At 38.7% G+C, this 27,056-nt stretch overlaps 1 protein-coding gene across 3 annotated transcripts in view; it reads right to left on the bottom strand.

The window, feature by feature from the left end:
* Positions 1-553: 553 nt before the first annotated feature.
* Positions 554-27,056, bottom strand: part of LOC133564569 (trichohyalin-like) — a 68,529-nt gene continuing 42,026 nt past the window's right edge. For 2 of the 3 annotated variants that reach the window (XM_061918949.1, XM_061918950.1), the window contains 9 exons: positions 23,217-23,315; positions 22,805-22,893; positions 20,507-20,648; positions 20,335-20,418; positions 7,803-11,026; positions 4,235-4,360; positions 2,493-2,688; positions 1,945-2,005; positions 554-1,864 (listed from right to left, as the gene is read on the bottom strand). In XM_061918949.1, coding sequence (XP_061774933.1) covers positions 1,527-1,864; positions 1,945-2,005; positions 2,493-2,688; positions 4,235-4,360; positions 7,803-11,026; positions 20,335-20,418; positions 20,507-20,648; positions 22,805-22,893; positions 23,217-23,315 — 4,359 coding nt within the window. In that variant the 3' untranslated portion in view covers positions 554-1,526. The remainder of the gene's footprint in view (positions 1,865-1,944; positions 2,006-2,492; positions 2,689-4,234; positions 4,361-7,802; positions 11,027-20,334; positions 20,419-20,506; positions 20,649-22,804; positions 22,894-23,216; positions 23,316-27,056) is intronic. The other variant, XM_061918951.1, reaches the window with a different exon arrangement.

The following is a 27,056-nucleotide window of genomic DNA, read 5'->3' as shown; positions in this document are numbered from 1 at the left end:
ACGATTTTGTTGTGTTGCTGGTCTCATTTCTCAGGATGCAAAGGACTACCAGGAGGCGAAGTGCCGGTAAGAACACTTCATTTTACAAAAGACGAAAAAATAACAGAATGCTGTAGCAGATAGCATGTACTTAAAGGCAGACGCAAACCAAACACGTAACTTGTAGCGTGCAGCGATTGATCCAGCAACAAAGGCTGAGACACCAGGTAAAGGGGAGTGATTTGGGTCAAAAGCAGATGAGGACGCTAATCAATAAACAAAAGGCAGGTGTCCCTAAACCATAGCAACCAGTAAACAAAAAGCAGAGCGCGCTAGAACATAAATGGACTTAAAACATAGAAAGGAATGTTGAGGAAAACACAAAACAAGACATGACTTGCGACATTGGGTCATGACAATTACGTTTTTTTTGTTTTTCTTAAACTTCCCTATAAACGGATGGCATCCCAGGCTGTTGGTGATGGTTACGCGCAATGTTTGCCTGTACAATAACAGAGAAAGTATTTGAAAAACTGGACAAATTTTTGTAGAAAGAAAAGAATCACACAAAAAGTAGGATGTACAAAACTGAGGTATCACTGTATTTAATTTTTCACAATAGGCTTTTGGTCTTTCTTGTTTGTCTAGAATTGGTATACTGTGTTGTATTCCAATTATAATCATGATCAATAATTAATCACAAATTAAATTAAAAAACAATTTTATAAAAGATTTTAACACTGAAAAAAATATATATATAAAAATAAAGTTAATACAAATATATATGAAAAAAATCTGGGAAATCATTAAAACAAAGTTTAAAAAAATATATGTAATAATTTGTATTTAGTGATTATAAATATTTGGTAGTTAAGCAAAGATTTGGCAAACACAGAGGTCAAACCTTTTTTGTAAAGTCAACAGGTTTAAGCATATCTAAGGAGGGATTTTGGTCCACTCTTACAGATATCCTTCGCATCCTGAATGCTTCAACGGGGCTGTCACTTTCCAGTTTCAAATCCTTCCACAATCGTTTCACAGGATTAAGGTTTGGAGGCTGGTCGGCCACTCCAGCATCACAATGTTCTTCATTTTGAGTCAGCCCTTTGTTGTTGTCCATTGTCAAGCTTAAAGATTAGCCATCTTCAGTGTTAAAGCCAAGACGTTCAATCTACCGTTCATGGGCCTTTTTGTTGGTCTTTCAATACAGTCAAGACTTCCTCTATCCACAGCACAAAAAAGCCCCAAAAATGAATGTAGTTGTAGGAAGGCGTCGTTGGGGTCATAATCAGCATCAATGCCAAAACGCTCAATTTTTGGTTGACCTGTCCAATAGACTGACAGACGTGAATCTTCAATTAGAAACACAAATCAGAGGATGTGCTGGAGAGGAGCTTTTGACTAATTCTCTGAACCATGCAGATTCAGTAATGGTAAACTTTTTTGCAAGTAATATCCAACGGGCTATACAAGACTACTGCAGTTCTTTAGGACAAAATGTCTACGCTGTTTGAACCCTATTCATTCATATACTGTAGCTCATTTTCTTATATGGATAAAAAAGGAATCCAGTTTGCGCTTTGTTTTTGGAATCGATGAACTGTGATCTCATTGAAGTTATTTAGGCTCAGCTGATCACAGTACCCCAGAGGATTTGCTATGTAGGGAGCAGAGATTAACGGGTCCATACAAGCAGCTGTTCTTACGGGTCCGGGAAGATGCTCGGGAGTACTCAATGAGGGATGCATGGGTCTATAAGCAAGGCAATTGGCAGAGGCGGGCATTGAGAGAGCAAGAGACAGAGTTGGGTTCAAGGATGAAAAATGGGAGGTGTTCACATGAATTGGTCCCAAACCACCTAATATGTGATGTTGGGACCCCAAAGCTATTGAGGAAAGATGAAAAAGGATATTTATTATTTTATACTTGTTTTATTTTTACTTGAAAAGAAGAGTAATACTGTACCTGTTCCACCCAGTGGATCAAAAGAGCTGCAGAAGCTCGGACCCAGCATAATCTCTCGTGCCTGTTGGGTCACATTTTCATTCATGGTGACAGGCGTAAAATACAATCACAGCTGCAACTTGGCAGTTCAAGATGATTTAAAACAGTGATGTCAAAGTCAAGGCCGGCAAATTAATTGTCTATGGATGATATTTGATTAGTTTTAGAAGCGGTCAGCAGGCCACAGCCACTTGATTTGAAGGAAGTTAGTTTTTGTCTGTGAGCCTGTTGAAAAATGTTTTCACTTGAAATTAGTGAGAGAACCATACAAAAATGTTGGATGATTCATTTACTGATTAAATAAAATACAGTAAACTGGTGTTAGGCCTTGGTTCAATAGGTCATGTGGAATCATTTTAATATGTTTTAATAAACATTGAACCACTCCGGCTCTCGGGTTGTAGCAAATTTGTTTTTTTGGCCCTCTGATTTATTTGACTTTGACATCCATTATTTAAAAGATAAATACTCTAAAATGGTTCAGTCATCAACATCATTAACTATTGTACCTCCTGTGATAAAAATTTCAGGCCCTCTTTTCGCTCTTCACGTAGTCTGGTTTTCAGTACTTGCAGTTCCTCGTCTGACTCTGACCTCAGATCCTCAAAGTACGGCCTTCTTTGACCTTTTATCATACCATGTTTGACCAGCCGTTCTTCTTCTAGCGCAAGGCAAATCTCTCTGAGAACATTTTCTCGGTCCTCTCTGAAATCACAGATACATACAGTTGGTGGCATTATACAAACAATATAAAAAATTCAGTAAAAGGGGTGGTCAGGGAACATACAAAACCCAAAACCAGTGAAGTTGCCACATTGTGTAATTCATAAATAAAAACAAAATACGATGATTTGCAAATCCTTTTCAACTTCTATTTAATTGAATAGACTGCAAATACAATGTTCGAACCAAAAAACGTATTTGTTTGCAAATAATCATGAACTTACAATTTAATGGCAGCAACACATTGCAAAAAAGTAGGCACAGGGGCATTTTTACTACTGTGTCACCTGGCCTTTCCTAATAACAACACTCAGTAAACGTTTGGGAACCGAGACCAATTTTTTAAGCTTTGCAAAAAAAAAAATAAAGTTTATGAGTTTGAACATCAAATATCTTGTCCTTGTAGTGCATTCAACTGAATATGGGTTGAAAAGGATTTGCAAATCATTGTATTCCGTTATATTTACATCTAACACAATTTCCCAACTCATAAGGAAACGGGGTTTGTATATGTGAACATATATACATATGTGATATATGTTTATATTTACATATATGTTTATGTATACATGTGTACATATATATGTGTATGTATATATATGTGTATGAGGTAAATCAACTTGGTCATTTGATAAGTAGTTCGCCTGCACAAAAAGTGTGGGCACCCCTTATTTAGATTAACAATCCATAGCCAACATTTGTTGTTTGTAAATCAGTACACCTCCCTATATCCCTTTTTTATTTTTTGAATGTATTGTTACTTTTATCTTCAACAAATATAAATTAAAAATAGCAGATTCGCGCAAAGATGTTTGGGTACATTTCTACCACATCCGCTGACGTCACAATTGGGGAAGCAATTACTAACGGCTCGTTTGGTGACAGTAGGTAGGAAGGCAAGATTATTTTATAAATATATCTGCAATACCACCATGGTTTAGTTTTTAAATAGCAGATCCAAATATATGAAGGAACAGCAGGTGCCATAATGTTAGAAAAGTTATTTTGCATAATAGGGCACCTTTAAATCTAGCAACAAAATTGTAATACCCCTTTTAAGACTTCATTTTTTAAATTGAAACCATGTATTTGTCTTTCACTGACCAATCTAAACACTTAACAACTACGGGGTTTGTATATGTGAACGTATATACATATGTGATATATATGTTTATATTTACATATGTGTTTATGTATACATGTGTACATATATATGTGTATGTATATATGTGTATATATACCACTGCAATACCACCATGGTTTAGTTTTTAAATAGCAGATCCAAATATATGAAGGAACAGCAGGTGCCATAATGTTAGAAAAGTTATTTTGCATAATAGGGCACCTTTAAATCTAGCAACAAAATTGTAATACCCCTTTTAAGACTTCATTTTTTAAATTGAAACCATGTATGTCTTTCACTGACCAATCTAAACACTTAACAACTACAAATGAAATAAAAATGCAATGAGCCTTAAAGAAATTGTCTCCAACGATGTGTGTGTCTCTACAATTGTGTGTGTCTGACCTGAGCCTAATTTCTTTTTCTTCTCGATCCTTCAGTACAGAGTGACGTAATTCTTTCTGGCCAGATAACTTGTTCAACAGTTCTTCCTCTTCTCTTTTCTTGGCCAGAATACACTGTCGCAGAGACCTCAGGATGTACATATACACAGCCGTAGTGTTCATCAGACCCTTAAAACTTGTTCCAAAGTAAAAACTGTCTATGCGAATGTTGTCAGGGAAAGTGAGTGATGACTTATTAACAGTAAACAAAAACATGAAAGCCAAAAGGGAGATGGGACACAAAGTTTTGATCTGTGTGCCTAGGGCAAGCCTAATCATGTGGGAGAAAATAAAAGGTATGGAAACTACAACTAAACTACAAGAATGCCTGCACATTGTGCTGCATACTGTTGCACATACGTACATGGAAACTGACGATAACCTTTTGTCGGTAGAAATATAAACAAAATAAAATGTGTATTAATACCAAATGGTTTGACGTTGTAAATTGTCTGGAAATGAGCGTGTTGTGATTTATTTTTTACATTCAATGGATTGCCCTTAAGGAACTTTACTTAGCATAGGTGCTACAGCACACTAGCGTATGTATTCTATGTGTTTAAAAAAAACACAATTAAATCAAAACTGTAATGGGATTTTTGATTTTACCCTAATGTGTAAAACATTTGTAAAAAAGGCTAAAGAAATCCAAAATTGTACATGTGAAGTGAAGATGTACTCTGTATAATCCATCATCCATCCATCTTCTTTCGCTTATCCGAAGTCGGGTTGCGGGGACAGCAGCCTAAGCAGGGAAGCCCTGACTTCTCTCTCCCCAGCTACTTGAGCTCTTCCCGGGGGAGACTTTCCCAGGCCAGCTGGGAGACATAGTGTCTCCAATGTGTCCTGGGTCTTTACTGTGGCCTCCTACCGATCGGGCGTGTCCTACACACATCCCCAGGGAGGCACTTGGGGGCCATTCTGAGCAAATGCCTGAACTACCTAATCTGGCTCCTCTCAATGTGGAGGAACAGCGATTTTGCTCTGAGAGAGCTTCTCACCCTATCTCGAACAGTGGTTTTGCTCTGAGAGAGCTTCTCACTCTATCTTGAAGGAGAGCCCTGCCACCTTACAGACAAAAACTAATTTTGGTAGCTGGTACTTGTGATCTTGTTCTTTCAGTCATAACTCAAAGCTAACGACCATAGGTGAGGATAAGAATGTAGATTGACCAGTAACTTCCGGCTCAGCTACTTTTTCACCACGACGGACAGATACATGGTCCGCATCACTGCAGATGCCTCACCGCCTGTCGATCTCACGATTCACTCTTTCCTCACTTGCGAACAACACCCTGAGGTACTTGAACTCCTCCACTTGGGGCAGGATCTCATCCTCAACCCTGAGATGGTGTGAACCATAGACTTGAACTTGGAAGTGCTGATTTTCATCCCAGTCGCTTCACACTCCGCCGCAAATCTATCCAGTGAGAGCTGAAAATCCTAGCCAGATGAAGCCAGCCCCATCATCCGCAAAAAGCAGAAACCTAATCCTGCAGCCACCAAACCGGATCCCCTCAACGCCCTTGACTGGGCCTACTAATTCTATCCATAGTAGTTGTAAACAGAACCGGTGACAAAAGGCAGCACTGGCGGAGTCCAACCCTCACTGAAAAAGGGTCTGATTTACTGCCGGCAATGTCAACCAAGCTCTGACACTGATCATACAGGGAGAGGACTGCCACAGTCAGGCAGTCTGATACCCCATACTCTCTGAGCTCTCCTCACAGGACAGAAATAGAAGAGCCTACCACAAAGTCCCCAGGCACTGCTTCCTCATTGAAAGACATGTAGGTGGTATTGAGGAGATTTTCGAAGTATTCCTTCCACCGATCCACTACATCCTCAGTTGAGGTCAGCAGCACATCGTCCCCACCTTACATGGTGTTGACAGTGCACCCCTTATCGAGGCAGCAGATGGTGGTCCGGAATCGCTTTGAAAAAGTCTGGAAGTCGTTCTCCATGGCTTTTCCTCCCATGTGCGAGTTTCTTGCCTCTGCAACAGCTAAAGTCGCACACCGATTGGCCTGTCAATACATGTCCGCTGCCTCCAGAGTCTCATAAGCCAAAAGGACCCGATAGGACTCTTTCAGCTTGAAGGCATCTCTCACCACTGGTGTCCAAAGGCGGGTTCTGGAATTACCGCCACAGCTGTCACCAACCACCTCGAGGCACGGAACATGGTCCATGTTCAGCGCCTCCCTCGTTACATGTACAAAACCCAAAACCAGCGAAATTGGCAGGTTGTGTAAATGGTAAATAAAAACAGAATACAATGATATCCAAATCATTTTCAACCTCTATTAAATTAAATAGACTGCAAAGACAAGATACTTAACGTTCGAACAGAGAAACTTTGTTATTTTTTGCAAATATAAGCTCATATAGAATTTAATGCTTGCAAAAATGGTTAAAAAAAGCTGGCACAAGTGGCAAAAAAGACTGAAAAAGTTGAGGAATGCTCATCCATCACTTATTTGGAACATCCCACAGGTGAACAGGCTAATTGGGAACAGGTGGGTGCCATGATTGGGTATAATATCAGCTTTCATGAAATGAAAATTGGTCTCCTCAGTTCCCAAACGTTTATTGAGTGTTGTTAAAAGGAAAGGCCATGTAACACTGTGGTAAAAATGCTCCTGTGCGAACTTTTTTGCGATGTGTTGCTGCGATTAAATGCTAAATTTATTGATTATTTGCAAGAAAAAAAGTTTCTCAGTTCGAACATTAAATATCTTGTCTTTGCAGTCTATTCAATTGAATATAAGTTGAAAAGGATTTGCAAATTATTGTATTCTGTTTTTATTTACCATTTACACAACGTGCCAACTTCACTAGTTTTGGGTTTTGTACATATAATCCACCCATCCTCCAATAAAAACTGAAAAAGAATCATAAAGAACTAAGACGGTCAAACCCATGATGAGTGTATGTTAACTTCAGACCAGAATTCATTGCCGGGTAATTTATTGTCCATCCATCCATTTTCTACCGCTTATTCCCTTTTGGGGTCGCGGGGGGCGCTGGCGCCTATCTCAGCTACAATCGGGCGGAAGGCGGGGTACACCCTGGACAAGTCGCCAACTCATCGCAGGGTGTGTATTGGAAATATTTGACACATTTTTTGTGTGAGAGATTGGCAATAAAGTTAATTGAAATTGACTTATTTGAGATATTTACCAGCAGTCAATGTGCATACTGTGTATTCTACGTTAAATTTGAGCTATTCAATTTTTAAATCTGACTCAAAAATTTGTGCCCCACCAGCTATGGACCTCACCACTCTGAATGCGTACTGAAACTTGGTGCCATAATGGCTTGAACAGTAGTTACTAGGGATGTAACAGTATTGTAGATACCACGGTATCTTCACAATAATGCTGTGAGATGTTACAGTATCAAACGAAAACTTGGTGAGTTTTGGGACCCATTTTTACTAATCACCAAAAATCTACTTGGTAAATTTGGGTTTAAGTAACTTCTTCACTTTACCAGATGCTATATGAGGATGATTTATGAAGATTAACCTACCTCAGCCTTTCTTTGTATTCAGTCTTCAGTTTCTTCTCATCGTTTTCTCCCTTCTGATCTATTTGTCGAAGACGCATTCTATGCTCCTTCTCATTGTTCAATCTTACCATCAACTCTTCTGTCTCTTCCTTCAGCTTATCCTGAAGAAGGCGTATTCTATTTTCTTTTTCTTTGTTCAACCGCTCTTCTTCCTCCTCTTCCTCTCGCTTCAATTCCTCCTGACAGCAATTAATTCTCTTCTCTTTCTCCCTTTTAAAGATTTCCACGGCATCATTTTCCTCTTTCAGCAGCATTTCCCGGCAGTCATGCAATTTATTTTCCTTTTCCTTTTTACATTGTTGCTCGTCTTGTCTCTTAAGCTCCTCCAGGAGAAGACCTATCCGCTTCTCTTTTTCCTTCTGTAGTTGTTCCACCTGCATCCTTTCCTCTCTCCTCAGCTCTTCGTGGTAATTCTGCATTGTTTTCTCCTTTTTAATCTTCAATTGCTCTCCTGTCTCTTCTTCCTCTTTTCTTAGTTTTTCCAGGTAGAGTCGCATTTGTTCCTCCTTGTCCATCCTATACCACTCCTCCTCTTCCTGTCCAATAAGTTCCTCTTGCTGAAGCCGTATTCTTCTTTCATTTTCTCTTTTCAATCGCTCTCCCTGCTCTTCTCTCCTCAGCTGCTCTCGGAGGAGGCGCATTCTCTTTTCTTTGTCCTTCTTTAACCTCTCAGCCTCCTCCTCTTCCTCTTCCCTCAGTTCTTCCAGGAGACGACGTATTCTCTTTTCCTTTTCTTTCTTCAATTCATCTGCCTCATTTTTTTCTTCTCTTCTCAGCTCTTCCAGGTGGATGCAGAGTCTACTCTTTTGTTCCCTCTCTGACTGCTTCACTTCTTCTCTCTTCAACTCTTCTGAGCCAGAATGAATTATTATTTCCTTTTCCCTTGCTAAAACTTTCACATCCCTCGCCACTTGCTCCTCATCCTCCCCTTCGAGCTCCTGAGGCCAGTGATAGATGCCTTTTTCTTTTTTCTTATTAAACCGGTTTGCTTCATCCATTTCCTCTTTCAGTTCTTGGCGGAAATGTGTTCCACATGTCTTAGCCGTCGGTAATTGTTCTGTAATTTCCTCTTTCTTTATTAAAAGCACTGCTTCCTGTGGTAGCAGGCTTCTTTTCTTCTCCCCTTCCCACTTTAAATCTACTGGCTCCTCTTCTTCCTCTGAACTCAGTTCCTTTTGCCAGCTATACATTATTTTCTCATTCTCCCTTTTCAGCCCCTCATCCTCTTTACTTAGCCCGTCCTGGATGAGCTGTGTTCTTGCCTTAACCTCCTTCTTGAAAACATCCTGCTCGAGCTTTTCTCCCCCCTTCTCTTGTTGCAGCCACCTTCTTATAATATCCATCTTCAAGACCTCTAATTCCTCTTCCTCTTCTCTCCTAGAGTCTTCATGGCAGAGCATCTCCTCTCTCATTAACCGCATCGCCTCCTCTTCTTCTATTCCCGGATCCATTCCATGGGGCTTCAGTTTTGTCTCTTCCCTTGTTAACTGCTTGTTACCTTTTTCCTCCCGGCCAGGTGACGATTTCCTTTCCCTTACCCTCTTTAATCGTTCCCTTTCATTGGCTTCCTCTCTCCTCAACTCTTCTTGGAAAACCCGTATTCTTTCTTCCTTTTCTGTCTTTAACTGCTTTATCTCTTTTTCTTCCTCTCTGTTCAGTGCTTCCTTGTGATAATGAACTTTGGCCACACTTTCTCTCTTCAAAAACTCCAACTCCTCCTCTTCTTCTCTCCTCAGCCTCTCCTGGTAAAGACTCATTCTCCTGTCTTTCTCCTTATTTAGCAGATCCAAATCCTCCTCTCTGAGAAGTCTGTCTCGTCGTAAGTTAAAGTTTCTCCTTTCATCCTCTTCTTCTTCTCTCCTTAGTTCCTCCTGCCAAAGCCATGTTGTAGTTGCGTTGCTCAACTGCTCATCCTCCTCTTCTTCTTTTTTCGGATGTAATTGTTGGCGAAGACCTGTCAGGTCTTTTTGCCTATTTGATCTCTCAGCCTCTTCTGCCAGCCTACTAGGCTCCTTTTGGAGATTTTTTCTCATGTGCTTGTCGTTCTTCAAGAAACTCTCCTCCTCTCTGTCAAGCTGTTGCAGGTGGTGTCGCATTCTTGTCTCTTTTTCCTGCTTAAGTTGCTCCACTTCTACCTCTTCATGTCTTCTGAGCACTTTGCGGCAGCAACAAATTCTTCTCTCTTTCTCCTTCTTTAATTGTGCTACCTCATCCTCTTCTTCCCTCAACAGCTTCTCTTTTTGTTGATGCGTTCTTCTTTCCTTTTCCCTCTTCAATTTCTCAAGCTCCTCTTCTTCCTCCCTTATCAGCTCGTCGTGGGAGAATTGTATTCTCAATTGCAGCTCTTTCTTAAAGTCTGCACAAAGCTCTGCCAGGAGGAGACTTTTTCTCTTGAAAATGTCTCTCTTTAACCGTGCTACCTCTTCCTCTGTCTCCAGCTTTTCCAGGCAGAAGCTAGTTCTTCTCTCTTTTTCCACCTTCAATTGTCCCACCTCCTCTTCCTCACTGCTGAGCTGTTCCTGACTTTGGATGTCTTTATCCTTCTTCAACATCTCATCCTCTTCTTCTTCCTCACTAGAGAACTCCTCTTGGAATATGTGTGCTCTTGACTTTTTTTCCCTTTTTATTTCTTCAGCATCATTTTCTTCCTCCGTACTGAGTTCCTCTTGGTCACTTTTCAACTGTTCTTCCTTATCTTCTTCCTCCTGTCTACGATGTGCTCTGGTTTCAATATATGTGTTCAATGTTTTGCTGCCATCTATCCTTCTCAGGTTCTCATCATAAAGTGTTTTCAACTTTTCGTCTTTTTCTTCACCTAGCCGCTCCTGGAGGACACAGATTCTCTTTCCCTTCGCCATCATTAACTGCTGCGCTTCTTCCTCTTCCTCTCTCTTCAGCCTCTCCCGTAGAAGATGTGTTCTCTTCTCTTTTTCCCTTTTTAACAATTCCATTTCCCTCTCCTCTTCTTTCTTTAGCTCTTGCTGACGCAAACGTATTCTTTTCTCCTTTTCCTTTACTAACTGTTCCTCTTCCTCCTGTTCCTCTCTCTGTAGCTTTTCCTGGAGCAGACACATTCTTGCCTTCTTCTCGCTGTTTAAATTATCCTCTTTTCCATCCTCTTGTTTCTTCAGAGCTTCCTGGCAGAAATGCATTCTCCCATGCCCCAATAACAGCTCTGTCTGTACCTGTTGCCAAGGTGATTCAAAGATATACACCAAGTTAAGACTTATTAAACACATTGTGCCTGTGTGTTGCGTCCCGTAGTGTATTTGTGTGCATGGTTGTTTTTTTTTGTTCTGCCTCTTTGCAAATACCTGAGACACCTGGAGGTGCAGCCCAGGTGTGTCTAACCAGGCCAATCAGTGCATGCTACTTAAGGGTGCATCAGATCAGCCTACAGTGATCAGTCGACGCTCCCCATAAGAGGCAGCCAGCAAACTACCAGCGACTCTCATGACAGTGAGTACAAGAAGTGTGATAACTTTAACGTTGTGTACATTTTGTAGTTAATGTTGTACCTAATCTGGCCTGTTTTTTTTTAATGTAACGTGTCTTTTATTGGTTAATTATCCTCTTTTTCTGTGTTTAGTTGACTCATGCTTGCTTCGTTCCAAGTTTTGGTGGGAATTGTTTTCTGTTTACCTGATTATCATAGTATGTATGGTTATGTTTTCTTATCTTGCCATTTGTAACTCTTGGTACACTCAAACTGTGTTAAACCGTCAATGTGTCGTAACAATGTGGTATTGGTGTCTCTGCACCACTTAGAAAAACATTATCTTCAACATCATCAAAGCTGAGTAGCAGCAGGGTAAAGATTGTAAAACAATGCATTCCTGTCTGGTGCCTATAACGGCCAATAATCTACAACAGTGAAATGTCGACGACCCTTTGGACAGCCTGACTACTGTTAAGTATGGCTGCAACGATTAGTCGACATTGCCGACAAATGTCAAGAACAAAATTTGTGGCTGACAATTATATTTGTCGACAATAGTTGAGACGTCATCACTCATGTTTTTCCAGGCGGAAAAGGTCTGCACTGCCACTTGCATGTAAACTACGTGTAAAGTTTGAAGATATTTCTTGTTATTCTTGTTTAAAACATCATTACCTTGCTAATTTTGCAAAGGTGACCTTGTTTTTAAGGCAGTACATCTCTAATACGCAAGCATTTTAAGTTGAACATGATGTCAGATATTTGGAGGCAGGATGCGGACTCAACCTCGATTAGAGTGATAGCTTCTAACTTGCTAGCTAGCTAATAAGAGTGAGACAAAGTTTTGTGAAAAATAACTTTAACTATCATTTTAGCCAAAATCACCCCGCATTGTCGACATCAATTCAAGTACGTTTTAAAGCAGCGTCAATTTGCAATGTTGAAAAAAAAAAGGCATTTTAACAAACACGCACACAAACACACAGACTCAGAGAGACTGACAGGCAGAAATGCAAGGGTATCATAAGATTAAACATACAATCTATTAAATAGCCAACATTTTAATAATTAATCAAAAATACAATTCTACACATTTAGTCTATTAGAGCAGTGGTTCTCAACCTTTTTTCAGTGATGTACCCCCTGCGAACATTTTTTTAATTCAATTACCCCCTAATCAGAGGAAGGCCATTTTTGGTTAAAAAAAATACAGGGAAAGAAGTAAAATACAGCACTATGTCATCAGTTTCTGAGTTATTAAATTGTATAACAGTGCAAAATATTGCTAATTTGTAGTGGTCTTTCTCGAACTATTTGGAAAAAAAGATATAAAAATAACTAAAAACTTGTTAAAAAATAAACAAGTGATTCAATTATAAATAAATATTTCTACACATAGAAGTAATCATCAACTTAAATAGCACTCTTTAGGGATTGTGATAGAGCTGCATCTGGATTCATAAACTTAATTCAAAACATTTCTTCACAAAAAAAGAAATCTTTAACGTCAATATTTATGGAACATATCCACAAAAAATCTAGATGTCAACACTGAATATTGCATTGTTGTATTTTTGTCACAGTTTATGAACTTACATTCATATTTTGTTGAAGTATTATTCAATAAATATATTTATAAAGGATTTTTGAATTGTTGCTATTCTTAGAATATTTTTAAAATATCTCACGTACCCCTTGGCATACATTCAAGTACACCCAGGGGTACGCGTACCCCCATTTGAGAACCACTGTATTAGAGTGCTAAAACCAAATATCATAAAATGCTTTTCCTTTTGAGGAAGTTAGATATTTCGTTTTGTTTGCACCTGGGGATAGGTTGATTGGCAACACTAAATTGGCCCTAGTGTGTGAATGTGAGTGTGAATGTTGTCTGTCTATCTGTGTTGGCCCTGTGATGAGGTGGTGACTTGTCCAGGGTGTACGACGCCTTCCGCCCGATTGTAGCTGAGATAGGCACCAGCGCCCCCCGCCACCCCAAAGTGAATAAGCGGTAGGAAATGGATGGATGGATGTTTTCATTGCTTATGTTTTTTAAATATATAAACAAGGTTACAATTTGTTTTAGCACTTTTCTTTTAAATGGACAACATTTTATTAGTCCTTTACATTTGAGCAGCAGAGTTACAGTATAAATAGATATTTATGAATTAATTAGTCATATTTATGGTCCAAAAGCACATGCTTAAAATAACTTAAGCTGCATTTAGAAGTCAATGGAAAAATTTGAGCCATTAAATATGTGTACGCTTTATTATCTGGTTAGTTGACTACTCGTTAAGATAATAATTGACTAATCGACTATCAAAATAATCGTTAGTTGCAGCCCTACTGTTAACATAGACAATTCATCTGATTTTACATGATTATGTAGCGACGAGAGTATTGTTTAGGTTCTGAACTGGGATTTGGGAATTAGACTGAAGGGGGTTGTAGTGTTTGCCTGTTACAGAGAGTTCAAGACAAAAGAGTTGCCGGGCTGCGTAGGCCGGGTTGATGTGTGAAGTGTCTTGCTGTAAGATATAGTGTTTAGTTGACAATTACTGGAAAATTACCGGATTACTGGAAATCTGTGGTAAAATTCCCAATGGCTAGTATTACAATTTCAAATTGTATTTATTGTAAAAGCTTAATTTATAACCGCACTTTAAAAAAAAAAAAAACTAGCTGGCTAATCACTAGCTAGATTAAATGCTAACATGAATACAAAACACATTAACACCTTTCCCTATTTCAAACTTCCTAGTTCAATCTAAAAATTGTAGAAACATGTTGCTGTCGAAGCAACAAAGCTATTCTGTCACTTCCTAGACAGACTGATTGATGCAAAGATAAAAACAGGAAATTAACCCATGTGATGTTACATATAGCAGAGATGAAGTATGCAACACCCGTTTTACCGTTATCATTAAGAAACACTCAAAAACCTTTCTAAAATAAAATGCAAGAAGATACTTATATTTACTTCAATAACACTAAAATAACACTAACATGGCTCTTAAAAAGCCAGAACAATATTTAATCATTCTTATACCAAGGAAAGTATGTTGTGTCGAGGCATGTACTGTATATCGTTAAGATTTTATCGATACGATTATTGATATTTGTTATCGATACCTTACTGTATGTAATTGGTGTGAATAAAGAAGTGTAAAAAATGCATTTTTATTACCGATTTTTATTAGCACAAGAGATTGTACATCTTCACAACATGATGGAACATTTCACAGCATGTCTGTTAATGCAATTGTAATGAGCACACAGATCCATCACTGTTTATAATTTATGCATTCATGTACAGAGCACAGACCTTTTAAATGACATATCATAATCCAATATATCATATAAATCAATACAATCAATTAGCATGTTATGTGGGTGTGCATTCTGTAACAATAGAAATAGTTTTGTGTTTATGTTTTACACATATTTGAGTGACTAATCGGAAGTTGACAGCTACCGACCTATATATGTGTCTGTGTTGTGTCAACAATAGAAATAAAAATACTCAGAGATCAAGTGTAATGCTCAAGCGTCCAGTTGTAGAGTCAAGAGACAGAACTAAAACTGAAACACATTTAAGCAAGATGTCTATTAATGCCACGTCGCAAATGCTCCGTGATGGAGTGACGTCAGACGGCGACGATGTACCTGTCAGCGGATTTCATCCTCGGTCAAAGCAACTTTATGGTTTGTTGTATTACTTAAATTTTTCACTCATTTGAGTGGTTATTATTAACTTTGGATTAATGGATCGCGATGAGGACTGTTGATGAATCGCGGAAGCGGCGGTCTTGAGTTAAGTGGCATTCACTTAAAACTCAAACTCTTCTTAGTGTGCATGACTATGGTGGACTTTTGAAGATGATCTGTGGTGTTAAACTTTTGTGTGGTGTTGCTTCCCACAATTATTTATATTTATTTTTTCCTGTAATTATTTCAAGCTGATTTGTAATGTGTATGCCGCGGGAGCTGAACCGAACGTGACAGCGTGCCATAATTATACTGGTCAGCTGGGTTTTTAAAAATACCATACGTACGATAGCAGTACGATTAGTCCAGAATCTTCACGGTCCAGGAGAACCGACTCAATTAGGAACCGGTACAAAAATTACCGGTACTCTGTATACATCCCTATTTGTGTCTGTTCTTTATATATTTTAACAATAAAACCTGGAGTATTGTTACATCCCTACTTCAGTCATCCTGCCTCATCTCATTCTACCACATTACGATATTTTAAATTTAATACGGGCTTCACGGTGGCAGAGGGGTTAGTGCGTCTGCCTCACAATACTAAGGTCCTGCAATCCTGGGTTCAAATCCAGGCTCGGGATCTTTCTGTGTGGAGTTTGCATGTTCTCCCCGTGAATGCGTGGGTTCCCTCCGGGTACTCCGGCTTCCTCCCACTTCCAAAGACATGCACCTGGGGATAGGTTGATTGGCAACACTAAATTGGCCCTAGTGTGTGAATGTGAGTGTGAATGTTGTCTGTCTATTTGTGTTGGCCCTGCGATGAGGTGGCGACTTGTCCAGGGTGTACCCCGCCTTCCGCCCGATTGTAGCTGAGATAGGCGCCAGCGCCCCCCGCGACCCCAAAAGGGAATAAGCGGTAGAAAATGGATGGATGGATAAATTTAATACTGCCATGCTTTTATTTTGAATATTATTTTGCAGTGAAGAGGAAATGAGTTATAAAACAAATGGATACATTTTTACATTTTTGTTTTCAGCTAAATTTGGCATGTGGAAATACTTTTTGGGGGCGATGTTATTTATCGTTATCTTACAAAGGGAATCGCACATTTTTCATGGAGCACACACAAACGCAGGCTCCGCTCACACCCGCTTTTTCTTGCTTTCCCCGCTTATCCTATCTACAGTCAGGATTTAGCCAGTACACCTTCATGGGCTCACAGAGAGTCAGAAATTGTATTAAAAAAGTTTAGAAAGGGGCCATAAGAACGAGATTGAACAGTCACATTCGGCTCCAGACCCGGCTGCCAAACTAGACTAGTAGCAATGTTCCCTCTAAGCACTGCTCGCACGTTCTCAGCGCACAAGAAAACCAATGCGCATAAAATAAAACTCAACATAAACGTATGAATTAATGTCTAATATTAGTCCTAATCAAGTAAAGTCAAGTAAAGTCAGCTTTATTTGTCAATTTCTTTACATGTAAAGACATACAAAGGAATCAAAATTTTGTTTCGCACTCTCCCATGCGTAGACAAAAAGAAAACACAAACAGTAAAGTGCAACATAAAGGTCTACCTACTAAAATGACAATAATATATAGTTCCTGTTGTTTTTAAATAGGATATGGCTGTAAACAATGAGTGTTTCATCAGTAGTGCAAATACTTATGATATAGCAGCAGATGTGTGCAATTTTGCATAGTCATTTTTCTGTGGGTTGTGGGGTTTAGAGTTCAGATTGTTCCAGGGAGGGGGATTTCAAAGTCCTGACAGCCTGATGGATCGGGCTGAAAATTGAGGGGGGGTGGTGGGGGGGAGAGAATCTAATCTTATCTAATCAATTAAACCAATAATAATAGTAATAATAATTTTGTTTTCTGTTCCATTTTGTAACATAACTCAGTGAGTGACAGGTGTCCAGCCAATGATACGATTCGGTTCACTTACGCTACGCAGCCAATCATAGCATTGACACTGTTGATATTGACAATAACCCCTTATCATGGCGAAATGAACGGGCAGCGACACATCCACTCACCAAGGCGTTGTAAAAAAGAAATGCGGTTCTTTTAAGATGCAATGGCTGTCGGAGTATGTTCAAATAGAAGAACAAGCGGTGAAACTGGGTGAGATTTTGTTTTTCGAGTGAGAAGAGTCTACTCTGCAAAACATGCCGCGAAACTAAAGTAGCAAATGAGTTTTCCGAGGGAAAAATGTGGACTGAATAGAAGATGGACTACCTCAAGTGTCACATTCAGCAGAAAAGTCATTTGAAAGCTGTTGGAATTGTACGAAGACTCAAGATGGGACCGGGAATTGGTACACTATTGCGGAAAAACGCAAAAGACAGAGAGAAAAGGAGCAAGCTGTCACACAAAACAAAATCTAACCCCAAGCAAGTTAAAGTTGTCATTGACAAAATGTTACTTGCCATCAAAATGAATGCATCGACGCTGTCAGTTCAAAAAATCCACAATCACATGGCAAAGTATGTGAGTATACCAGAAAGCTGGCGAAGCAAAAACTATGCCTTTGAATTTGTGAACTCAATCAATGAGATAGTGCAGAATTAGACTATGTGCAGCGGTAAAAATGCACCCTGGCATACAGTTGGAATTTCCAACTGTCTTTCCACTGTAACTCATCCTTCTTTTTCTTTAATAATGTATTCCGCTTTTAATCATCTTAAAGTATCAGCTGCCATAGAAGACTTTCCAACTGCAGGGTAAACAAAAAGTTAACATGAACCTCTGTGGTCCAATATGCCAGGCCACATCATCTAATAAGGGTTAATGAGCCCTTTCAACAGTAATAAGCCATTTGAAATTATAACATTGCCAGAGAGCATACATTTAACAGTATGTTTATTCTTGTTATTGCAATTGTGTAACACTGCATCACACTAAAGCAGTGGTTCTAAACCTTGTTGGAGGTACCGAACCCTTCTTTAGTGACCAATAAAAAAGTTGTTTTCTTAATTTTATCTTAATTTATAAATATTAACCATGAATTTATGTTATTATATTAAATAAATACTAATAAAAATATGTTTTACAAACAAAGTTACAGGAATGTAAACATGATCCCATGTTTGCATCTTATTGTGTAACGTGAATGTTTTAGTTGGAACTAAATGCGATATCTGAAAGGGGTACAAATTATTTCCAAAGCAGGAACCCCACCCAGAAATGCAATACTAGTACACAGCTCATGAAAAACAATATTTTTTGTTATTGTTATTGTAATTGGGCCAAAATACTTATATTAGAAAATGATCTCATGTAAATCACTGCTGTCATTTGACTATAATAATAAAACATTTAACTTGTTATTTAGTCAGGTTTGGGACCGGTGTTCTGTTGGTGTGGCCACAGTACATGTGCATGTCTAACGTCGCTCACATGTGCTCCCCTGAATGCTCAAGGAGTTTTTGCGTTTGCTTACGCATATGGAAAATTAGAGGGAACATTGACTAGCAGTTATTTGGGGATATGCTGTGATACTTCACCGTGACATACTTCAAACAATTTTTATACAAAAGATCCCTTTTGGTCTCAAATTGTACAAACCCCGTTTCCATATGAGTTGGGAAATTGTGTTAGATGTAAATATAAACAGAATACAATGATTTGCAAATCATTTTCAACCCATAATCAGTTTAATATGCTACAAAGACAACATATTTGATGTTAAAACTGATAAAAACAATTTTTTGCTGCAAATAATCATTAATTTTAGAATTTGATGCCAGCAACATGTGACAAAGAAGTTGGGAAAGGTGGCAATAAACTGATTAAGTTGAGGAATGCTCATCAAACACTTATTTGGAACATCCCACAGGTGTGCAGGCTAATTGGGAACAGGTGGGTGCCATGATTGGGTATGAAAGCAGCTTCCATGAAATGTTAAGTAATTCACAAACAAGGAAGGGGCGGGGGTCACCAATTTGTAAGCAAATTGTCAAACAGTTTTAGAACAACATTTCTCAACGAGCTAGTGCAAGGAATTTAGGGATTTTACCATCTACGGTCCGTAAAATCATCAAAAGGTTCAGAGAATCTGGAGAAATCACTGCACGTAAGCGATGATATTATGGACCTTTGATCCCTCAGGCGGTACTGCATCAAAAACCGACATCACTGTGTAAAGGATATCACCACATGGGCTCAGAAACACTTCATAAAACCACTGTCAGTAACAACAGTTGGTCGCTACATCTGTAAGTGCAAGTTAAAACTCTACTCTGCAAAGCAAAACCCATTTATCAACAACACCTAGGAACGCCGCCGGCTTCGCTGGGCCCGAGCTCATCTAAGATGGACTGATGCAAAGTGGAAAAGTGTTCTGTGGTCTGACGAGTCCACATTCCAAATTATATTTGGAAACTGTGGACGTGGTGTCCTTCGGAACAAAGAGGAAAATAACCATCCGGATTGTTTTAGGCGCATAGTTCAAAAGCCAGCATCTGTGATGGTATGGGGGTGTATTAGTGCCCAAGACATGGATAACTTACACGTCCGTGAAGGCACTATTAATGCTGAATGGTCCATACAGGTTTTGGAGCAACATATGTTGTCATTCAAGCAACGTTATCATGGACACCCCTGCTTATTTCAGCATAACGATGCCAAGCCACGTCTTAGAACAGCGTGGCTTCCTAGTAAAAGAGTGCGGGTACTTTCCTGGCCCGCTTGCAGTCCAGACATGTCTCCCACCAAAAATGTGTGGCGCATTATGAAACGTAAAATACGACAACAGAGACCCCGGACTGTTGAACGACTTAAGCTCTACATGAAACAAGAATGGGAAAGAATTCCAATTTGAAAGCTTCAACTAATAGTTTCCTCAGTTCCAAAACGTTTATTGAGTGTTGTTAAAAAAAAAAGGTGATGTAACACAGTGGTGAACATGCCCTTTCCCAACTACTTTGGCAAGTGTTGCAGCCATGAAATTCAAAATTAATTATTATTTGCAAAAAAAAAAAAGTTTATGAGTTTGAACATCGAATATCTTGTCTTTGTAGTGCATTCAACTGAATATGGGTTGAAAAGGATTTGCAAATCATTGTGTTCCGTTTATATTTACATATAACGCAATTTTCCAACTCATATGGAAACAGGGTTTGTATGTTGATAAAAGTGGTTTACATTAACAAAGTGGACCCTTTGTAATATTAACACAGTTAATGACTCAAACAGGTTCCACTGTGGTATGAGAATGACACTATGTTAAAATCAATAAATGTGGGTGAGGAATTATTAATTAGTGTGCAATATCCAGATCCAGCTTTATCATGACTTTCTACAAAGTACAGAGAAAGAAGGGCCTGCTGAATTACCTTAATCAAGAGAGGTGGATGACATGGATACCTCGGCAACTCATCAGTGGCAACAGTGGGAGCTCCAAAGGTGTGTGGTTGTGACTGTGATGGATTAAATGCAGAGTTCAAATTTAAGGCAATGCATGACAATCAAAAACCACACAGTAACTTTTCGTCAACAACTACTCACTCCGGGTGTTTTGATAGGCTGTTCCTCGTCCTGGTTGACGTCAGAGACCCCACTAGCAGTACACTGACTGTGTTCAAACAACTGATCCACCTGGACACTGCTCAAAATTTCACCAGAATAGTAACGCCCACAGTCATGTAGGCTACAGGGTGTTGCAGGAGAATTAATGTCAGTACAGATACTATAGAATATCAAAACATAATAGTCTGTATCCAATTAGGTTTAGTGCTTTTTAAATATTTTTTGGGAATTATAATAATGATGATAAAGTATATTTATATAGCCCTTTTCTAGACACTCAAAGCGCTTTAGAGACAGAACTGAGAACCCATCATTCATTCACTCCACATTCACACATGGAATGTGGTAAGCTAAATGTATAGCCACAGCTGCCCTGGGGTAGACTGATGGAAGGCAAGCAATGTTATTCACCTAAAAATTTATGGGAATACTTTATATTGGACGAGGATGGCAACATTGTGTGCAGTCTCATATGGATTATAACAAATAATTCTTAATAATGTTCCCAACTATTTCACAGATGTTTACATTTGGGGTGTCCCAATCCTATATTGTTATCGGATATTGAGCTAATATCATAAAAAAAAATATATATATATATATATCAGCTTGCATCTAAAATCTTTAGATATAAGCGCTTCGATACAAGCAGTCTAGCAGCAAATTTTTTTGTGCAAAGCTCGACAACCAGTTAATAAGGTATTTTCTTGTATTTTAGTGAAGTTGTTTACAAAAAGTTAACATCTTAGGTGTATGCTACTACGAGCTAGCAGCTACACAACAGTTAAACACAAAAGAGAGGTAAGCTATACATATGTAATGAACAATATTTCCTTCTGAAATACAACATTTGTCTATACAAACAAATACCAAATAATCATATTTGCATATTACAAATATGTCTCCAAGGCAGAAGTGTATTAAAAAAATATCCAGTAGCAAAACGTGTCACTCAATTTACTGCGTCATTAGCATTACTTAATAACTGTGACCAATAGTAACTGGTCACCAAAAAAAACAATTACCAGTCCATTTCAACTTAACAAGAGACCGCACAAGTTAATTCAAGAAGGTTATAACAAAGAGTCTAGTGATTTTTAGACCTACCATTATCCTGAGTAATTTCACATTAACAAGCCTTTTATAACATTTTACACTACAAAATAAATGTATGTTTCATGCTGATATTTCATCAATGTCAGTATTGGCCTATAATCAACTCCAATATTGGTATTGAATCCCAAGTAAAAAAAAGTTGCATTGGAACACCCCTAGCTTAAATAAAGGGAGATCGTAGTTCCTCTTGATTTCTCGATTGTTAATACAAACGTGAAAGTTGGCACACTAAAAAAAGTGAGACAAGTTGCACTTCAGAGTAAAACGGTAGCAGACCTCGCGTGGCACTGCTGTCTATACACCCAATCAAGCCTGACAAGTATATATTTTCTAAGATGACAGTGTTCCCTCGATTATCGAAGGGTTTATTCCAGACCCCTAGTGGTAGGTGAATTCCTGCGACAGGGACACAATTTCATGATCTATATTACCATTACCATATTTTCTGGACTACAAACTGCATCGGTCTAGAAGCCGCACCGTTTACAAAGATTTTGTAAATGTTTATTTACATACCTACATTGTTTCAAAAGAGGCCCTGTAAAACGGCAGTAAAATGGCTGTTCAAACAAAACAGAAAAGTTGTCTTTTTTCATCCTTTTATGTTAATATGGTTTTCTCCTTTTTTAATAGGGTTCAAAGTGTGTATCAGGATTCTTCCTCCTTGTATTTTGTAAGCACTTTGAGTGTGAACAGTTTCTTAAAGTGAAACATTTTAATACAGTTTTATTTCTTTGGTGAATCTATTCCATTATTTAGCCAAAAAAAATCCATAGGCCGCACCTTTTTACAAGCCGCACAGTTCAAAGGTCGGGAAAAACTAGCAGCTCATAGTATGGAAAATATGGTATATGCCTTTAGTGACTTAATAAGCCCTCCACAGTTTTTATACACCTTTTTTCCCTATACTCTTAAAACACTACAAGCTCTGCGTATAGAAACTCTGCGTATATTTCGTGGAGGGCTTCAGACTACCAGAGGCGTTGCTGGTGCCGTGCGCAGGGCGTCCACCGGCGGTGAAAATGGTCACGTTTACTAGAATGGGAACATACTGCATCCACCGCCGTAACGCAGCAGTTTAGCAGCCGTCACACAAATCCAGGGTAAGTGAACTGGAAAGTGGCAAGGGAAACTGAAGTAAACATGGTAAAAACTGCAAACCTCTTGGAAGTATGAGGCTTCTCAAAGTCATCTTCATCTTTAAAATCCCTTTCCAGTCCAGTTTCCCAATCTGGAATATCTACAAACAACTGATACATTAAAAAAAAAAAAGTCAATTCATAAATCAGATTTCAATTAAAGTTATTCACTACTAGTCACTATGTTTACATGGTCTGTAATAAAGTGACCTAACATTTGGCACTTTTAAACATTATTGTAGCTTTCAAAATGTTTTACATTCATTGTAAACTGTATTGTTTTGCAAAGCTTATATATTTTCTGTCGTTTGCATTTAATATACAAAACAAAAATAACTCAAGATATGAATATTGTTGTCAGTCACTATTGGTTTTAACGCCCATCTTTTTATAGTTGGTCCATTAAAAATAATTTCAGTAGGCCAGAAACTTACCCGTGGTGTTTTCACTAGATTCTCGTCCACCTTGTCTTGTCCCAATACCTCCTGCATTCCTGCCATCTCTGTTGGATCTGCATCACGATCTCTTAAACCCTGAGGTGTATACACAGTAACATATCTAAATTATATGGAGATGATCAGGCTGAACAGAAGTTCCTGTCAAGTAAAAAGATGACTTCTGGCTGGATCCTTTAATTTTATCTTCAGCATCTATTCATTACGGGTGGTCCATTACACTCTAAAAGACCTCTTGTGTGGTTCCAATTCCTAAAACACCTCATTCCAAGAAACCAAACATCTTCAGACCTGTTGCCCTGAGCTCCGAATTAAGACCATGTAGCGGATAACCCTCAGCCACCTACGGGCGCACACAGCGTCAGCAATGTCCCCTTGCAGGTTTCTTCCTATCAAGGCATCGGGGTGGATGTTGCCATCATCTACCTGCAGCATTGGGCCCTCACCCACCTGGTCATTGCAGGAAGTGCGGTGAGAGTCATGTTCTTTGAATATGTGGTGGCTTATGCGGTGTTCTATGCTGCCGTTTGCTGGGGTGTGGACAGCACGGTAAGAGACAAGAACAGACTTAATGAACTGATTAAGAGAGGACTCCATCCTAGGCTGCCCTCTACACAACATCGAGGTGGCTGACTGAAGAATCCTGACCAAGTTGACATCCATAATGCACAATCCATCTCAACCTATGCACAGCACATGAAGGCGCTGAGTAACTCCTTCAGCATTAGACTGTTACATCCACAGTGCAAGAGCACTAAGGCTATTTTATCTTCTATGTATACATAATAATGAGCAATATGTAATATTTATTATTATATATCCTTATTTATTTTTGTTTTTCATTACGCTTTACTTCTAATACTGTATGTAAAAACCTGTACTGCAACTATGTAATTTCCCCATTGTGGGATAAATAAAAGTCTATCCTAACCTATTTCCATTCCTCGCTAGTCTTGCTTCCCAACTGAGCTCAGAGCAACATGATCTGTGAACTGGATGTGTTCAGGCTGCTGATCCACCAGAACTCCTCTTGCGTTTCTTGTTCGATCATCTCCTCCGCACGGTCAGCCTCACTGCTTTGTGAGTACTGAGTGCACACACACTGAATGTTTGACTATTACTCTGGGGGACCCTCAAACCCACATGATAATATCAAAACTAGTGCAAATACCAATCCAAACCAAGAGAAGGTGATGATAGGGTCTGAAACTTTTACAGAATATTCTTTATTAATCTTGTAAGGAAATTCAGCACTTAAACACTCACATAACTAAGCTGGAACAATGAAAACTAATGGGTATAACGAGCCGATACTACAACACATTTTTCTGCAAATGTCTGGTAATACACTATCTTCTGTTCTGAAAGGATGCCGTTGTCTTCAACACCTTTAAAGCTGAGCAGCTTGCTGTCTATTCCACTCCGAAATCCACTGCTATAGATCTCCTGATAAAGTAATCAGTAACACTAGTTGTATAAGTACATTAACATTGCAAGATGGGTTTAATCTATAAAAAAAGATTAAAGGGGTCATATTAAGATGAGTTTTCTACATTTAAAAAACTTCCTTGTGGTCTGCATAACATGTAATGGTGGTTCAATGTTCAAAATGTTGCCATGACCTGTCACCTCAGTTAATGTCTTGTTTTGAGTTTCTTATAATTCTCATATGTTTAAGGTCTATTTCTGTTTCAGCGCTCCTTGCTTTGTTTACATGCTGGTTGTTAGGTGCACTGATCATACACACCAGTTTCCGTTTATTAATTAAGTTTTTCCACCTGTATTTAGGCTGCACAATTATTCAAATTTTAATCGTGATAACGATTTTGGCAGCCACGATTAAATGAGGGTGATTGTCTGTGATATTAAGATTTAAAAAACTGCATTTCAAACCGAACACGTTTATAACCAACAGTCAGTCAACCACGACAGGGCGACTGATTGACAGTGGTCTCATGTGACAGCTAGTAAGAGTGAGTGACAACAGATGTTGAAGGTAATCCAAAGAGGTTCATCAAGTCCAAATAATAATGCAATGTTGATTGAATGTTGATTGAATGTAGCCAGGAAATGTTGATTGAATGTAGCCAGGAAATATTGGTAAAAATAAATGCATAGTTACATCAGTGCCCTCCCCTCCCGCACAATTTTCCATTCCAGCTTTTGAACTCTGAAACACCACCGCACTTGTTTCCCGAAACCCGGAAATGCTGCTCCGTGAATGAACCAAAGACAAACGCCACACCGAGTTGCACAGAAAAGCTGCGTTGGTGTGCACATCCTAACAAATTATCGAGTTGCGGAGAGACGTTAGGCATTAAAAACACTTTCCTTCTTTCCTCAACCGCCATCGGGCCTGCCACCGGTGCTAAGACCGGACAAACAGCAACAAAAAGAGTGGTGCCCAAAACATCAACTGTGCAGATGGACCACCTCTCAAAGACACGCCAAAATAACAGACAGAAACACATTATATTTGGCCAAGGACAAATGTTCAATAAATAACGTGAGCAGAACAATGAATGTATTCCTTTCTATGTGCTTTTCGTGCATACTTAAATTTTTCACTTGTAGGCACTTTTTGATCACACTCTGCAAGGACATTTTTGTTTTAGTTAGCCCTTTGTCTTTTGTACAATTTATTTTATTATTAAGGAATTGTTTTTAAATTTTCGTTTTAAAATGAAAGCCAAGTTTACTCACTATTTGTTTAATATAAATCAAATATATCTTAATTAACAGTAAATAAACGTGACTTCAATATTGATGAAAATAATTGCGATTAATATTTTGGCCATAATTGTGCAGTTCTATGTTGTTTACCCGTCTCGCCATCCACTGAGCCCAAGTCGATTATTTGCTTTATGCCACAGTTTGCGTTGTCCAATGTATTGTTTTCATTTAACTCGTACCCGTTTGCGACTGTTTATGTTGGCTTTACTCTATTACCTCCGTTGTTCATGCTAAAGAGCTACATTTTTACCTTTTGCTTCACGTGTGTTTCCCAGCAGCACGCTATTTTGTGTTATGACTCTTATCTACACGGCGCCTTTTGTACTTGCGCATCCTTGGAACATGTGCACCGTGACAATGCCACCAGAACGCAACAAGGGTTGCATAGAATATGTCTTTTCAGGATGCGCCTTTTTGTGGCCAGACTCATTTACGTGCTTCCACTTCAACAGTGTCTTCTCCCCTCCATCTTTGTTGTAGTTTTTAGCGCTTGCATAGCAAGTCTTCTGACAAATAAAAATTAGACCTATATTTTATTGGACAATGGGAACAGCGGAGGATGCATGTGTATTAGGCGTGTCCAAAAAATAGATTTTCGAATTAACTGCGATTCTTATTTGTGACTTAATCGATTAAAAAAATCCAAAATCTTTTTTTTCTTTCAAATCTGTCCTGTCCAAACACTTAGGCAAATCATATTGTTGATGTTGGTGGCCTATTGCTGTACACATTTACTTTAGAAAAGGGAAGTGTGGTTTACTTCTCTTGTTGCTTTATTTGCACTTGACTTTATCAAATGTTTGGGTAGAATTTAATGAAACAAAACCAGTTGTTTTTTTTAAGTAATATAGAAATTAATCAGAGATATCTATTTCATTGGAGGAATGTTGTTAATCATAGAACTTGCACCCAATGTTAGTAAAAATGTAAAGCCCTTAAAAAAAGGCCTTTAGCTAAATTTATAACCTCATAGGTGCGAAAAACGTCACAGGCTTGGCAGACTCCAAACAGCTGGTGGAAGTGTGAAGGAAGGCCTCCACGGTTTGATTTAAAATTTTCGGGACTTATGTAGATACCAAATACACC

The sequence above is a fragment of the Nerophis ophidion genome, linkage group LG13, assembly GCF_033978795.1.
Source record: "Nerophis ophidion isolate RoL-2023_Sa linkage group LG13, RoL_Noph_v1.0, whole genome shotgun sequence".
Taxonomy (NCBI): Eukaryota; Metazoa; Chordata; class Actinopteri; order Syngnathiformes; family Syngnathidae; genus Nerophis; species Nerophis ophidion.
The sequence above is the reverse complement of the archived record's forward strand: the minus strand, read 5'-3'. Positions and strand labels throughout refer to the sequence as shown.